The following is a 17,205-nucleotide window of genomic DNA, read 5'->3' on the forward strand; positions in this document are numbered from 1 at the left end:
GGGGGGGGGGGGGGTAGCCTCCTCTGCACCCTGGTGACATACCCCTACTCCAAGGCCCTGCATGTGTGGGTGGTTGTGGTGGAGCGGGAAGAGGGAGGCAGCTGGAGATGGGGAGGGAAGGAAGGGAGGGGCAAGTGACCCCTCCCTGGGGCCAGCTCCCCCGCTGACCCCAGTAGGCACCCCCACACTCCGCGACCCGCCAGGGAAAGGGGGCCCAGGCCCATCCAGACCAGGGCCCAGTGCAGCAGCGCCGCCCGGCCCCACAGAGCCCGGGACAGTCCACCCAACCCCAACACAGAGAAAACTGCACCCACCCCACCATCCACTCATCTTCCAGACTACATAAGACAATAAACACCCAGGCTGAGATCTTCCTCCACCTCTCCTGTATCTCCCCCTCCTGCAGAGGGAGCTCCTGAGGAGAGGAAAGCTCCTGCAAGATGTGACAATCTCCCCCACCAGTTGAAGAGCCCCCACAGGTGGCTCGATGCACCGGCGGCACCCTGCTCCAGGGCTGGGCCCCCATGCACCCACCCGCCCACAACTCCGGCAACACACCAAAAAAAAAAAAAAAAAAAAAAAAAAAAATAGGGAAGGAGAGCTGCCTGACTGTTGAATGTGGTGTAGCTTGTTGCTCACAAGGGGCTAACTGATTACTGGGCTTCTCTCTCTAATGCTATAGGGTCTTTATCTTACGATATAAAACACCTTGAGCTCACTGTTGTTGTGATCTCATGCTGAAGGCACTCCAATCATGTAGTCAGGAAAACAATATCATCAACAGAGGTATAGAGTATAGATCCACAGTTTTGGTAAACCAGACAGACTATCATGAAAACATTTTGTCACTGCTTAGCGACAAAATACTTATAAGCACCTGAAACAACATCCAAGTTGTAGATACAGGAAGAGGGCGATAGATTGAAGCAGTTAGAACAGGACAACACTATTGACTAGAGATGGACCGATCCGATATTACGTATCGGTATCGGTCCGATACTGACGTAAATTACTGGATCGGATATCGGAGAGAAATAAAAAATGTAATCCGATCCATTAAATATCAAAAAAGCACCTCACAAAATAAACAGGGAAAAGGGGGCACAAAGACATACTTTTCTTTCTTATTCTCATTTAAAATATCTAGCTTTTAATAAATAATTATCTGAATCTTACACCCAGAGTTTTAATCTGATGTAAAATGTATAGAAGTCCATTACTGTATATAGTAACTATTAAGTCTAATATACCCCAGTAAGCTATAGTACTTTTTCCTTTGGGAAGATACTATCTGTGCAGTCTGCAATTCTCTTGAAGAAAGATGTTAAATCTATTTAATTATTCTTGAAAAATAATTTATTTCTGGGCATTTTTTTTCACACTGCATCAAATTAAAGTTGATTACGTCGATTAAGCATCATGAGGTGGAGGGTGGTTCCCTATTTTTTATTTTTTTATTTTTTGCTGGGAGTTTGCAACTCTATTAGTTAGGTTGCTTACTCTTTAAAATACCAGAATAGGGAGGATGGAGTGAGCTCTCTCCACTGAGAGATCACATCACAGCTCTCCTTCATCCTGGGGCAGAACTAGTTTCCTATACCTGAGAGACTCTCCTGGTGTGAATGCTTTCCCCACTTCCTGAGTTACAATCTGTTTAACTGCTTGAATAGGGTGGTGTGAAGCAGCCACCCATGTGGGCTTTATATGGTAAAATAATGTGACCAGTATCAGAATAAGAAACAAGTTCACACTGTGCATCCTCACTTGGCTATTCCCTCACCCTCTTTTGTTCGTGTCCAATCATCTTTGCTTACTGAGAAGAATGAGGATCTAATGCACAGTAAAGAAATTGCCTAAATGTTAAAAAAAATGTGCACAAGTAATTTGTCAGTCAGTTTTAATCAGGGTCCGGGCTCCTTGTGTCTGTGGTGTTTAAAGAGTCATAATTCCATCGCCGATCTCTCCTCCGTTCCAACACTGCTGTAGGTTGAAAGGGGCAGACCACGTCATACACCCCTGTTGTCTTCATCGCAGAATCTCTTCCACCTTTTTTGGATTTTACTGTTTTTCAAAAATCTCCTCATGAGTGAGATTTACCAAAGATCTACCAAAGAGATTCTCTGTTCTGCATAGGCCTGAACCCCCTCAGTGAGATCATTAACAAGACTGGCTACAGATACCAACTACGGAATGGAGCAGTTCTCAGCCACCTCCTGTACATGTATGACATCAAGCTGTATGCCAAGAGTGAACGAGATATTGATTCACTGATCCACACCATGCACCAGGATATACAGCAATAACATTTGAATGCCGTTCAGACTGCAGAAATTAAGTCGGATGATAACAAAAAGAGGGAAGGTAGTCAGAACTGAGGGGATCGAACTACCAGAAGGCAACAATACAGACATAGAGGACAGCTACAAGTACCTCTGGATCCCACAGGCAAATGGGAACCATGAAGAGGTCGCTAGAAAAGCTGCAACCACCAAGTACCTGCAGAGGGTCAGGCAAGTCCTGAGAAGTTAGCTGAACGGTAACACCTACCCGTGATCAGATACCCTGCCGAGATAATACGCTGGCCAAAGGAGGAGATAGAAGCCACGGACATCAAGACAAGGAAACTCCTGACCATGCTTGGGGGGTTTCACCCCAAGTCCAGCACCCTGAGGCTGTACGCTAAGCAGAAGGAAGAAGGCTGGGGACTGGTGAGTGTCAGCACCACGGTCCAGGAGAGACAACAAACATCCACAAATACATCAGTAAGATGGCCCCAACTGATCCCGTGCTCAGTGAACACCTCAGGCAGCAGAAACCCAAGAAAGAGGAGAAAGATGAGGAACCATTGTGGAAGGACAGGCCCCTACATGGTATGTACCACCGGCAGACAGCAGAAGTGACTGATATCCAAAAGTCCTACCAGTGGCTGGACAAAGCTGGACTGAAAGACAGCACAGAGGCACTAATCATGGCAGCACAGGAACAAGCTTTGTGCACAAGATCCATAGAGGCTGGGGTCTATCACACAGAGTAAGACCCCAGGTGCAGGTTGTGGAAAGGGTGCAGGGCGTAAGATGCTAGCAGGCAGGGCATACATGGAACGCCGTAATCAAGTGGCCAGCATAGTGTACAGAAACATCCGTGCCGAATACGGCCTGGAAGTCCCAAGGTCAAAATGGGAGATGCCCCTTAGGGTGGTGGAGAATGACCGAGCTAAGATCCTGTGGGACTTCCAGATACAGACGGACAAAATGGTGGTGGCTAATCAACCAGACATAGTGGTGGTAGGCGAAAAGAACCAGACGGCCATAGTGATCCATGTAGCGGTCCTGAATGACAGCAACATCAGGAAGAAGGAACACGAGAAGCTTGAGAAATACCAAGGGCTCAGAGAAGATCTCGAGAAAATACTACTAAAACGGTTTGAGTCCGAGGGAGTAGATTGGTTAAATATTCCTCTCTAAATTCTACTTTGTTGTGAGTTTGTGTTTTAAGAAAAATTAATTGGAGTATTGGCTGCAGTGACTCCCAAACTAGGCGGGTGGCTCCAGCAGATCCCAGAAACAACTTTGGAGCTCTCTGTCTTTGGAGCTCTGTTCATGTAAAATCCTAACTCTGTTAGGATTTTACATGAACATTGATCTTCAGATGTGAACTTACAAAGCAACATTTCTCTTTTTTGATGCATAGTACTGTTTTCAATAGTTAGGCAGGCTCATTTAACAATAATCAACACATCATTGTATTCCCTCGTGACCATGTCATGGATCAACAGTAACACCTCTTTTTTCCTGTGGTTTTCCTCACAGATTGATGATGTGTCTCAGAGTTCAGCAGCTCAGCTTTACTGAAATGTTATGAAACTTAAAGAGAAAGTAAATCGAGGCAGAAGCTGATCATCGATCAGAGCTAACTGTCTGTGATTCTGCACTCAGTTCAAGTGGAGACAACAAGCTGAGTAAAAGTGCAACAGGTAAACACTGAGGATGGCACAGGTGACGATCAGAACAAAGAGCAGACAGGGAGACTTCTACCTGGACATGGATCACCTGCTGATGCTGATGCTGCAGCTGCTGCTGCTGCTGCGGAGCTCAGGTAGGACTCTGACACACACATGAAAAGTAAAAAGGTTCAGATCCTTCAGAAAATTTAGGACAGATTTTATTCTTTTCACAGTTATGTATCCTGATATTCCTGCAGTGTCACATGGGTTCAAATTCAGTGATGATAATTCAGACTCACTTTGCTTTTACTCATGACAAATGTAGGAGTGACGCAGGCTGTAATCCAGTTTTAAAGGAAACTGTTAAATACCCCCAATTATTTCATCTTTGGGCTGAAGGAAGAACAACACTCTGTGTTTAACGCTCAATCAACAATCACTTTAATCAATAAAATTCTCTTTATTCCATACAACACTTTGAGCATTACAAACGTCCGGACGGGAGATGTGCACAGGAAAATCTCAAAATGTCTGAGTTACCCACACTCTTATAGCTTCTCCCCCCTTCATACTAAGCATTCACATTTTTTCTCTCTCAGTGAGCCTAAGTTATGATCTTGGCTTCCTGTGCAGTATGTTTCAGACAAATAAGACCATGATTCTCTGAAAACAAAATTTCTTATAAATCAGCAGTATAATGCATCATAAAACAGTGTAATATCCCATTCCTGTTTTTTGTCAGAATAAACAATCAATTACAATCAAACAATCAATCAATTTGCTGGTCCCTCTCTAGTCTAAACAACGTTTCAGTAACTTTCCACCAGAAGATGGTCCCCTGTTATCTACTTTCTCCCAGGCAAGCATGAGCAAGAGTCTACAGCTCTCTACCCACCAAGGACACATAGTCTAACGCCTTTATTTTCAGGGCCGTGTCCACTTAATACTACATTACATGGTTATATGGCATTTTAGTTAATATAAAGCATAGAATTGAGGCACTTCAAATAATTCCATTCTGACAAAACTAATCTCATCTCTCTCTAAAGCCCACACTGAACAACCAGCTGAACACACCTAAAGGCTGTTTCCACCAGCTGGAATGAACTTTAGCCCACTGCAAAAAAAACTTATAGACTGCTCTGTAATGACTGCATCAGCTGCTTGTGAACAGAACAAAATCAAACAGAACAAACATTTGCTGTTATACTATTAGGAACATGTTCCTGAAAATGCTTGTCTTCTGAACTCTTTCATTTCACAGACTTTTAGTTTTTCTGACCAATCAAATTATTTTTAGACAATCTTGTCCTGGTTTGGTATCAAATATGTTCCTTCACACAAATGAAGAGAATAAAAGTTGGTTTTGAAACAGGTTTTAGAAATGTCTAATTTTGGGGAGGTCATGACAGTTTAGGAGCAGCAACAGCAAAGGCCTGATTTCCTTTGTGGATCCTGGGACAGCTAGGAGCATTTGGTCCACAGACCTCGATGATCTTGAAAGAGTGTACAAAATCAACTGGTCAGAAAGGTACAACACACAAACTTCAAAGGAGGAGCAGTTTACAATGTTTTGTCTTGAAGCCACAAAAGAGACTGGTTTAACCCTCCTGCACACTGTGATTGTGACATGGATGGAACATTTCTAGTCTAACTTTATTCCTCACCATCTGCCTTACTCCCAGAAGTGACAGAAACCACTGATCTGTCCATATGTGTGGATGGTTATATAAAATCTCAGGATATGAAAATCAAAGAACAGAAACATCTTTGACCTCATGTACTGAGACTGTCTGGATTACAGTTCATATATTAGTTGTAGCAAATCATCATTAAAACGAACCATGAATTCTAAGTTGTCATTTCAAATTTTGAGTTAGATTTATATATAGACATATATATAGATTTGTATCAGTTAGATATAACTGAATGAATTTTAGTATATCTATTAACTTTTTTCAACATCTGTAGTCCCATAAATTTACTAAAATGTAACTCTCTACTGTCCTCATCTCACCTCCAATCAAATTCCATCTTCACACTTACAGTTTTTACTCTTTTTTTCTCTTCAGGAGTCCAGGTTGGGGCAAAACACAGTTCTACAGGTAAAAGGAGAAATCAGAGAGAAATTCATTTTTTACTGACGACTCTCTCCTTTCTGTTAGAGCCTGGTGATGTCAGGCTGGTGGGAGGAGCCAGTCACTGTGCAGGAACACTGGAGGCAAAACATCTGGGAGAGTGGAGACCATTGTGTGCCTCTCATGATTCCTGGACACTGAAAGAAGCAGCTGTTTTCTGTGAATACCTGGACTGTGGCTCTGCTGTTCATGTAGAAGAAAGACATTCCTCATATAAATCTGCGTGGTCTATCAGTTCTGATTGTGTTCTGTCCAGATCTCCTCTGAGGGAATGTACAACATCAGATTACACTGACCAAATCCTGAAACTGACCTGTGCAGGTACAGTGGAGGCAAAGAGCCCCCCACTGTTGGGTGGTTGTGGCCGGCCAGGGCCTCTGGGGTCTTTTCCTGTCAGCCTCTGGCTCTTGGGTTCATTGTTGCAATGTCTCACCCTAATTTTGTAGTATGCTTCATGACAGAAACTCATATACAGCCACATTTCTCTTTCTCACTTTCTCTCTCTGTCACTCACTTGTACAGACAAACAAATAGCAACATTTTATCTTTATTTAGGTACTTTCCTTTGTCTTGTCTTTCAGCTGTTGTATATGGTTTTCCAGTGTTTTGTTACAGATGAAGACCCAACATGTTTTTTTTCCTGACTACTTAATGGAGTCAGCAGCACTCAGTTTACAGATTCCACAAGACAGGGGCAATACTACATATCAACAAAAGAGAATCCCAGTAGGCTACGGCTTTAATAACCGCTGAGGAGATGAAATATAAACATGATGCTAACATATCTCCTGTTATAAAGATGTGTTCTGTTGTTAATGATGAAGTCATGTTGAGTTGTGCTGAGGTTGAATCAGTGAATAGTTGTTTGCTGCCATCTTTTTCTTGTGTGTCTGCTGTCTCTGATCTCTCTGTTTGATCTTCTCTGATGTCTCCAGACTCTGTCAGGCTGCTGAATGGTTCCAGTCTGTGTTCAGGCAGACTGGAGGTGAAGTCTAACCAGAGCTGGTCCTCAGTGTGTGAAGATGACTTTGACCAGCAGGATGCAGAGGTGGTCTGTAGGGAGCTCGGCTGTGGGCCTCCTTCAGTCCTCCAGGGGGCGCTGTATGGAGAAGTGGAGGCTCCAGTGTGGAGCAAAGTGCTCCACTGTGGAGGCCATGAGTCTGCTCTCCTGGACTGTAGAAGCTCAGGCTCAGCTAGAAACAGCTGCTCACCTGGCAAAGCTGTTGGACTCACCTGCTCAGGTAGAAGAGGAGCTGCAGCTTTTTGTGGTTCAAACTCACTTTATTCTTTTACTGATGACTCTCTGCTTTCTGTTCAGAGAGTGATTTCAGGTTGGTGGGAGGAGCCAGTCGCTGTACAGGTATACTGGAAGCGCCAAATCTGAGAGAGTGGAGACCTGTGTATAGCTCTGACTGGAGCTTGAAAGAAACAGCTGTTGTGTGCATACATCTGGGCTGTGGCTCAGCTTTTTCTGTTAAAAAGAGCCACAATTTCTCATGGAGATCTAGATGGAAGATTAGTTCTGATTGTCTTCAGCCAGGATCTCCTCTGAGGGATTGTGCAACATCGGCATACACTGATCAAATCCTGAATCTCACCTGCTCAGGTAATCATACTGATTAAGTTATCCATGACTTCATATATGACAGAGATGTACCAAACTGTGACAGATGGCAGCAACAATAGCAGCAGACCGTCTCCATCAGTCACAACATGGCTGAGATGCGGAAACCCTCTAAACCAACCTCCAACCAGCCTGAAAGGACTCCTTCAGCCTAACAGCTTTCCAAGTTGCTGCTTTCAGCAGGTGTTTATAGAGAAGTACAAACACAAAGGCTGGAGGAAGTGAAATTAGTTAACAGGGCGCCAGGGGGAGTGTTTGCCCAGGGTGCCAAACAGGCTAGGACCGCCACTGCTTGCATATGCTCATTTGTGTCGTGTCTCGTTTCTGAGGCTATGTCACTAGAGTGGCATGTTTACATTTGCTAGCATATATCCAAATCCCACACTAATTTCATTACCAGATCATCTGTCGGTCTGAATATCTTCATCATCCCACTACATGTCTCTGTCCTCTCTTTTCCATCCTTTACCTTCAGAAAGGTTTACAGCAGTCTTCTGAACAAACCACCAACCTTTCTAAAAGGGCTCGTTATTCAGTATCCTTCTGCTGTGTTCCAAAAGCAGCTTCTTTACTTGGCATCATGATAGAAACTAACAAACTTGTTACACACAAAAAGATTCTAGGTCTGACCAACCATCTCAGCCGTGGGCAAAAAGATGACAGTCAATGAAATTCTAAAATAAATTTTTAACACAATGATCAAAAAGAAGATACAGCCCAGTGTACCATTTGCATATAAAGTAAAAACACAGTCCAAGGCAAGAGCCAGCTATGCCACAAAGCTCTCCACACCTTGTTAACTTCAACAGGGTTAGCATTTGTCTTCTGAGACCCACCACCCTGTAAGTAGATAGCCAGTGATCACTCCGGCCTCTGCAACACAGCTGCCTTAAGGCTGTGGCATATAGTAGGACCTGGCCTGCACAGAGAGAGAAAATAACACGGTACACTATATAATTCACAGCACACAACCCATCCATCCCAAACATATCGTGTCATCAGAGGTGTTTGTAGTTTGGGCTATAAGTAGACTACCGTATCAGTGCAATCAATTATACCTGCCTCCAATTAGTCCAACCCCATTACAGCCATTGGCTCACCGCAAATGTGACGCACACAACCACTCCCAACCCAGTGCAACTTAACGCAATAATATGGAGATGAATTAAAACAGGAACATTAGTCTACCCAGTTATAAACTACTGTCCACATATTTGAATAGATCACTTAAACCAGGGCTTATCAGTATGATCAAAGTCACAAAGTAAAATCTCAATCTTTGGTTGTTAGATTCCCTGCCCTGTGGCCTTTCTGCAGCTCTCCCAGGAAAGCAAATACACCTAAACTCGGTCCTCTCTTTGGCCACTGAAAAAACACTGAAGACCATTAAAAGGTCCTGTGGATGTGGGATATAACAATAAAACTGTCTAAGAGAACAAGAAAACAGGAGAGACATTTGGAAATAAAAACCATCAAAAGAACACACTGATAGACTACACACTATTTCACACTACATAAACACTATATCATCACCAAGAGCAAATTAAAAAGAATAAAAAGTAATATGTTGACTAATTTTTCTTCCTGGCCATGTCCAGTCCCTGTGTCAGGTACCAAAGCTGACTTTTGAGTTGAATCAGCTGCACTCATTTTACTGGTTTCACTAAAGAAAGGGACAATAATACACACCCACAAAGAAGTTATTGCAGCTAGGGCTGCAATAACAGCTGTCAGATTATGAAATGTAAATGTAAATGTGATGGTAACAAGTCTCCAGTGTGTACCAATGTAAAGATGTGTTCTGTTGTTAATGATGAAGTCATGTTGAGTTGTGCTGAGGTTGAATCAGTGAATAGTTGTTTGCTGCCATCTTTTTCTTGTGTGTCTGCTGTCTCTGATCTCTCTGTTTGATCTTCTCTGATGTCTCCAGACTCTGTCAGGCTGCTGAATGGTTCCAGTCTGTGTTCAGGCAGACTGGAGGTGAAGTCTAACCAGAGCTGGTCCTCAGTGTGTGAAGCTGACTTTGACCAGCAGGATGCAGAGGTGGTCTGTAGGGAGCTTGGCTGTGGGCCTCCTTCGGTCCTCCAGGGGGCGCTGTATGGAGAAGTGGAGGCTCCAGTGTGGAGCAAAGAGTTCCAGTGTGGAGGCCATGAGTCTGCTCTCCTGGACTGTAGAAGCTCAGGCTCAGCTAGAAACAGCTGCTCACCTGGCAAAGCTGTTGGACTCACCTGCTCAGGTAGAAGAGGAGCTGCAGCTTTGATGTGGCTCAAACTCACTTTATTTGTTTATTGATGACTCTCTGCTTTCTGTTCAGAGTCTGATGATGTCAGGCTGGTAGGAGGACCCAGTCGCTGTGCAGGAACTCTTGAGGCAAAAAATCTGGGAGAGTGGAGACCAGGCTTTCTCTCGACCCTGAAAGAAGCAGCTCTTGTTTGCCAATATCTGGACTGTGGCTCAGCTGTTTCTATACAAACAGCACACTCCTCATTTAAATTTGTGTGGTCGATTCTTTCTGACTGTTTTCCGCTGAGGGATTGTACAACATCAGATTACATGAATAAAATCCTGAATCTCACCTGCTCAGGTAATCATATTGATGAAGTTATCAATGACTTCATATATGACAGAGATGTACCAATCTGTGACAGATAGCAGCAAGAATAGCAGCAGACTCTCCATCAGTCACAACATGGGTTTCAGGAATCCTCTAAACCATCCTCCAACCAGCTTGAAAGGACTCCTTCAGCCTAACAGCCTTCCAAGGTGTTTATAAAGAAGTACAAAAATAAAGGCTGGAGGAATAAAAATAATCCTAGGTTTCTCTTCAACACTGTAGCCACACTAACAAAAAGTCAGAGCTCTGTTGAACCAACCATTTTTTAAACCTTAACTAGTAATGAATTCGCTCTCGCATTTGTTTGTTATCCTGCACTGTAAATAAACGCTCACTGATATCATCAGCCTTTGCTCGCATGGGGCAATCGTGGCTCAAGAGTTGGCAGTCTCGGTCGTTGTGTCCTTGGGCAAGACACTTCACAAGTTGCCTACTGGTGGTGGTCAGAGGGCCCGGTGGCGCCAGTGTCCGGCAGCCTCGCCTCTGTCAGTGCACCCCAGGGCAGCTGTGGCTACAATGTAGCTTGCCATCACCTGTGTGTGAATGTGTGTGTGAATGACTGTATGTAGTGTAAAGTGCTTTGGGGTCCATAGGAACTAAGTAAAGCGCTATACAAATACAGGCCATTTACCATTTTGGCTCCTCCTTCACTAACACCTCACGACCTGCTCCGTAAACCATGACAAATCATTTATGTACCACAGGCCTTCAAGCTGGCAGTTGTTAAACCGTTACTTTAAAAGTATGGCATTATTTTTGTGCCACTATTCTGAGTGCACATAAAATAAATTTGCAGGTGCACGTGTTACATTTTGAGGAGAAATTTATTTTGAGTGAAGAAAAGCTAAATTTGAGTGAAAAAAAAATCATTGCTACATGCAAAACATGTATTTTAGTGTTTGCTATTATCCATACACACTAGAGTTGGATGTCTTGAGACCAGTCTTGGTCTCGAGAACACTTTTACGTGGTCTTGGTCTCGTCTTGGTCTCGATGGACGTTGGTCTCGGTCTTGTCTTGGTCTCGCTCTCTCGGTCTTGCGTTCTCAAATCGACGTAGTGTTCGGGAGATTTGGAGTCAACAACCATGGTTGTTTCTTATGTTTCTTGCATTTGCACATTTTGCTTGTACCAAGGATAAAATAGAATGAGTCAGCTTTCTGTGGTTGATAAAAGTTGGAAGTTAGATTCCCTGCCCCGAGGCCTTTCTGCAGCTCCCCCGGGAACGCAAATACACCTCCACTCGGTCCTCTCTTTGGCCACTGAAAACACACTGAAGACCATTAAAAGATCCTGTGGATGTGGAATATAACAATAAAAAGGTCAAAGTGAACAAGAAGACAGAAGGGACATTTGAAAATAAAACCATCAAAAGAACACATAAAAGTCAATACACTATGATCACCAAGGACAAATGAAAAAGCTTAAATATAAAAAGCTTAAAATATAAAATATTTTCTCTTTGGCCATGTCCTGGTACCAGAGCTGACTGTTTAGTGAAGTCAGTTGCACTCATTTTACTGGTTCCACAAGAAAAGGGAAAAAATAATCATCAATAATCACCCACAAAGGAAAATCCCAGTAGGCTAGGGCTGCAATAACAGATGTTGGATTACAAAGTGTAAATGTGATGCTAAAAGTCATATTGGAGTTGAGCTGAGGTTGAATCAGTGAATAGTTGTTTGCTGCCATCTTTTTCTTGTGTGTCTGCTGTCTCTGATCTCTCTGTTTGATCTTCTCTGATGTCTCCAGACTCTGTCAGGCTGCTGAATGGTTCCAGTCTGTGTTCAGGCAGACTGGAGGTGAAGTCTAACCAGAGCTGGTCCTCAGTGTGTGAAGCTGACTTTGACCAGCAGGATGCAGAGGTGGTCTGTAGGGAGCTTCGCTGTGGGCCTCCTTCAGTCCTCCAGGGGGCGCTGTATGGAGAAGTGGAGGCTCCAGTGTGGAGCAAAGAGTTCCAGTGTGGAGGCCATGAGTCTGCTCTCCTGGACTGTAGAAGCTCAGGCTCAGCTAGAAACAGCTGCTCACCTGGCAAAGCTGTTGGACTCACCTGCTCAGGTAGAAGAGGAGCTGCAGCTTTGATCTGGTTCAAACTCACTTTATTTTTTTAATGATGACTCTCTGCTTTCTGTTCAGAGCCTGATTTCAGGTTGGTGGGAGGAGCCAGTCGCTGTACAGGTACACTGGAGTTTAAACATCTGGGGGAGTGGAGACCAGTGTATGGCTTTTTCTGGACCCTGAAAGAAGCAGCTGTTTCCTGTGAACAACTGGACTGTGGCTCAGCTGTTTATATAGAAATGGTAGACTCCTCACGCACAACTGGGTGGTTGATCAGTTCTGATTGTGTTCTGTCCAGATCTCCTCTGAGGGACTGTGCAACATCGCATTACACTGACCAAATCCTGAAACTCACCTGCTCAGGTAATCATACTGAGTCATCCGTGACTTCATATTTGACAAAGATGTACCAAGCTGTGACAGATGGCAGCAAGAATAGCAGCCAACCAACCAGCCAGAAAGGACTCCTTCAGCCTAACAGCTTAATAATAATAATAATAATCATAAATTTTATTTATGAGCGCCTTTCAAGTCACCCAAGGACACTTTACAATAGGATAAAACACTTAGTAAAACAATGGCAGAATAAGAACAATAAAACAAAAGCAGTGGATTCATAGTGAATATGCAGATTTGAACAGATGAGTTTTGAGTGGGGATTTAAACTTTCCAAGTTGCTGCTTTCAGCAGGTGTTTATGGAGAAGTACAAACAAAAAGGCTGGAGGAAGTGAAACTGGTTATTGTTATTGTAAAACAGAGAGCAAGACGGGAAGTGGGAAATGTTCCAGGAGAGGAGCTGGGCTGAGAGCAGGAACTAGAACAGAAGTCAGCACGGATCTATATGTTAATGAAGCACAATGAGCACACCTGTGCAGGTACATATCAGATATACATGCTCATTTAAGTTGTGTATAGTTTCTTAGGGTATATTCACTATAGTGGCATGTTTACATATGATAGCACCATCACGTTCTCATCCCAAAATGTAACATATGTGACAAATTGCTGGTATGTTACGCTTTTGGCCACCCAACCCATCTGTATGTGAGTTGTGTTTAGTTTCTGAGGTTATATCACTATAGTGGCATGTTTATGATTGCACATAATCAAATCTATACTAGTTTCATTAACAGATCATCTGTCTTTGCATTATAAATAGCATTTTGCTTCAAAAGTGTTGCATATGCGTATGATATGATCACACAAATGTAAACAAAGATTTACAAATGTGTACAATCATTTGTGTTGAACTTTTGAGGACTCACAAGTGCATGCTTTAATCCACACACAAATACAAAGCAAGCAGAGGTAGATTGGTCTTAAATAGAAGCCCCCGGTGCACCGTGTGACTAACTAACTAACTTTTCCCCACTCTGCGACACACCCACTGCGTCAAACCATGGGAACTGGTGATTCTTTCTGAGACATGTGAAGCTAAAGACACCAGAAACCACAGTCAATTGTCTCCCAGGGGCCAGAGCAGGCAACATTGAGCGAAATTAAAACTGCTGGCTATGGGTAAATGTAAATTCAGTAAAGTTCTTATTCACGTCGGCAGTAATGACACCCAGTTACGTCAATCAAACATCACTAAAATTGCCTTAAATTGCTGGCTGGCTGAGTGTCCAAAAACCAATGTGGGCTTTGTAAATAATTGGAAAACTTGCTGGAGAAAACCTGGTCTTCTTAGGAGAGCTGTCATCCATCCCACCTTGGGTGGAGCGGCTCTCATTTCTAGAAATCTGGCCAAATTTATTAAACCCCAAAAAACGTGACTATCCAGAGTTGGGACCAGGAAGCAGAGTTGCAGTCTTATACGCCTCTCTGCAGCTTCTCTCCTCCTGTTATCTCCAATCCCCTTAGAGACTGTGTCAGCTCCTAAACAAACAAAAAAAAAACCAAGCTAAAAATCAGCAAAAAAAAACAAACCCAAAAAAACAACTTAAACAGAAAAAAATCCCAAAGACAGAAAAAAATAAAAGTCTCTGTTAGTACATGAAGTAACAATTGATCAACAAAATAGGTTTACTCTTCCTTACAGAAACCTGGTTGCAGCAGGATGCAAATGTTAGTTTAAATGAATTAACACCCCCAAGTCATACTAACTATCAGAATACTCGAAGCACAGGCCGAGGGGGCGGTGTGGCAGCAATCTTCCACACCAGCTTATTAATCAACCAAAGACCAAGACGGAGGTTTAATTCATTTGAAAGCCTGATGCTTACGTAAACCGGGGACATGTGTCCCTCTATCTTATATAAAGAGATCTATACTGCTGACCCCAAGTATAACATCTACAATATCTGAATCTAGGGCTTGTATCACAAATCTTAGACCTAGGCTCTTCCAGTTTAGAATTATCTCAGGCTTTCTCAGATTCATGCTCACTGATCTGCTAGGTTTGGGAAGGAGACTGGCAGTAGCAGTCTCTGTAAGAGTAAATAAGACCTCCAACCCACACAACACACAAGACCACAGATTTATGAAACAGAAAATTAGCTTTATGTAAATATTTTGTTAAGTTCCATTTGCCTTTTTATTAAAGCATGAATACCTTCAAGTGTAATAAATAACTCAAATATACCACAAAAATCATTTAAACCAGCGGTCCCCAACCTTCTTTGCGCCAAAGACCGGTTTAATGTCCGACAATATTTTCACGGAAAGGCCATTAAGGTGTCGCAGATAAATACAACAAAATTAAATAATACGACCAAGACAAAAACTATATTTTGTAAATATAATAATAAGTGTGAATTCACTGCGTAATTGTGTAACTTTATTAGCAGCGTCCTCCTGAAATGCGCCAACATCATTGAGAGTAACATCCACCTCTCTGCCCCTTAATGCTCTCTGGTCGCTATGGCAACGCGTAAATATTTATTTCAAAACAAAACACAACTACAACACGGGAAAAGACAGAATTAACGATAAAACCCCTGAAAACCATAAATTTCACGTCCAATCCTCAGCTCTCGCGGCCCGGTACCAAACGACTCACGGACCACTATCAGTCCGTGGCCCGGAGGTTGGGGGCCGCTGATTTAAACAACCACAATGCATGTAAAATAAGAAAAAAATGAAATATTTCAAAACCCCCAACAAAAACCTTTCTTTGGATACAAATGTCTAAAACTACACATAATGTCTCTTTCACTTACAACATCTTACCTTTGTGTCGACAAAACGTGCAATACACACAGATCAGGTAGTATTCCCAAGTGGGGTTTTGAGACTAATTTAACCATCGCACAGATCCACAAATGTGAGGTGAATTCAAGTTGCAGTATAAACATCTAACCTTCTACATTAAACATGAGAATGTTTATTTTTTCAAGTAAACTGGAAATTAAACTAGGAAACATGATTTACTGTCATGGTCCTATCTTTGTGTGTAGCTTAATTAATATTATTTGATTTATTGTTATATGTGGTTCAGTTTCCTTGTTTTTCCTAGTGTTGTCATTTGTATTTCTAGTTCTCTTAGTTATTTTGTGGTTTATTTATAATTTCTAGTCTTTAGCTTTTGCTACTGTGCCTCCCCTGTGTTCCACCTGTCATGTCTAGTCATCCAGTAAGTTGTGTTCTCATGTCTGTTCTTTCCCAGTCTGTGTCTGTGGCCCTTTCTCGTACTCGCGTTCTTGGTGAGTCCAGACTTGCCGAGAACGCGAGCACGGACTCGCGATTTGTATAGTTGGAACACCAGCGTACCCGAGGATGTCACAGGTCTGGAGTTTTTACTACTGTCCCCTCTTAAATTAACTTTAATTAATATGTTATGAAGCTTAACTTTAATCTCAGCCAAACTGATTTACTTAGGAACAAATAAAGCACTGAAATAAACCAAATTTGGAAATATATGATATCTTGATAAATCGAGCAGATATTTGAAGTTTACACAGCTACATTCTCGCTTGAAAATAACTTAAAAGTTTATTTTGTGACCCAGAAAGAGTAATATTTAAAAGTTTTTAGCTGCGCTCCTCCATCATTGCTGCATTCTGTGATATTTAGCGGTACCAAGTACACACAAGTCACCACCAATGCATGCTCGATAAAACAGGCGGAAGGGGGAACACATCCGGGAATTTTTCACATTCTCGGCTTGATGCGTACTTTGAATTGGAACAGTACTTGGTCTCCAACTGATGACGTATCACGAGTGCATGAGAACACAAGTACGCATATTGAGTACCTGTGTCTTGGCTACAACTATAGCTTGCCTTCACCAGTGTATGAATGTGAGAGTGAACGAATAGTGGTATTGTAAAGCGCTTTGAGGGGTCCCGAAAAGCGCTATATAAATGCAATCCATTAGATCAGTTCCCGACCTCCCAGCCCATTGTTCCTTCAGTGGGCTGGTTTCAGTCATTATGCAAATGTACTGTTTATAAGATTGGGGAAACCTGCTGTCAGCTGAGACTGAAGAAGTCACTTGGATGAGTGAGAAAACGTTTCTCACTGAAAACGCTACGTCCAGATGAATTGAATCAACTTTTGGAGATTCCTAGTCTGTTCCTAGTTCTAGTTTCCAGGTTTCAGTTTCCAGTTTCGGGTTATGTTTTCTTGCATCTAATGTTTTTAATTTTTTTTGGTCACAACAAGTAAAAGCTGCCTCTTTGAGTTAAACTTTTCCTGAACTGAACCACACAGCGATACATGAGAGAACAAAACAACCCTAACTAAGAGAACTAGAAATGCAAATGACTACAGTATGAAAAACAGGGAAACTGAACCATGAATAACACTAAACGAAAGAACATTAATTAACCAGTAGCACAAACACTGGGTCAGATGCTGTAGCTGTACAATGATTCTATTATATTCT

General features: G+C 42.6%; 1 protein-coding gene across 3 annotated transcripts in view; it reads left to right on the forward strand.

Moving 5' to 3' along the window:
• LOC113026169 (scavenger receptor cysteine-rich type 1 protein M130-like) overlaps positions 1–17,205 on the forward strand; it is a 58,742-nt gene that overhangs the window by 3,351 nt on the left and 38,186 nt on the right. For 2 of the 3 annotated variants that reach the window (XM_026174642.1, XM_026174643.1), the window contains exons 2-9: positions 3,810–4,095; positions 6,109–6,402; positions 7,017–7,322; positions 7,400–7,687; positions 9,636–9,941; positions 10,020–10,289; positions 12,071–12,376; positions 12,455–12,739. In XM_026174642.1, the coding sequence (XP_026030427.1) occupies positions 3,987–4,095; positions 6,109–6,402; positions 7,017–7,322; positions 7,400–7,687; positions 9,636–9,941; positions 10,020–10,289; positions 12,071–12,376; positions 12,455–12,739 (2,164 nt within the window). In that variant the 5' untranslated portion in view covers positions 3,810–3,986. The remainder of the gene's footprint in view (positions 1–3,809; positions 4,096–6,108; positions 6,403–7,016; positions 7,323–7,399; positions 7,688–9,635; positions 9,942–10,019; positions 10,290–12,070; positions 12,377–12,454; positions 12,740–17,205) is intronic. The other variant, XM_026174644.1, reaches the window with a different exon arrangement.

Source organism: Astatotilapia calliptera, chromosome 7 (genome assembly GCF_900246225.1).
Source record: "Astatotilapia calliptera chromosome 7, fAstCal1.2, whole genome shotgun sequence".
Taxonomy (NCBI): Eukaryota; Metazoa; Chordata; class Actinopteri; order Cichliformes; family Cichlidae; genus Astatotilapia; species Astatotilapia calliptera.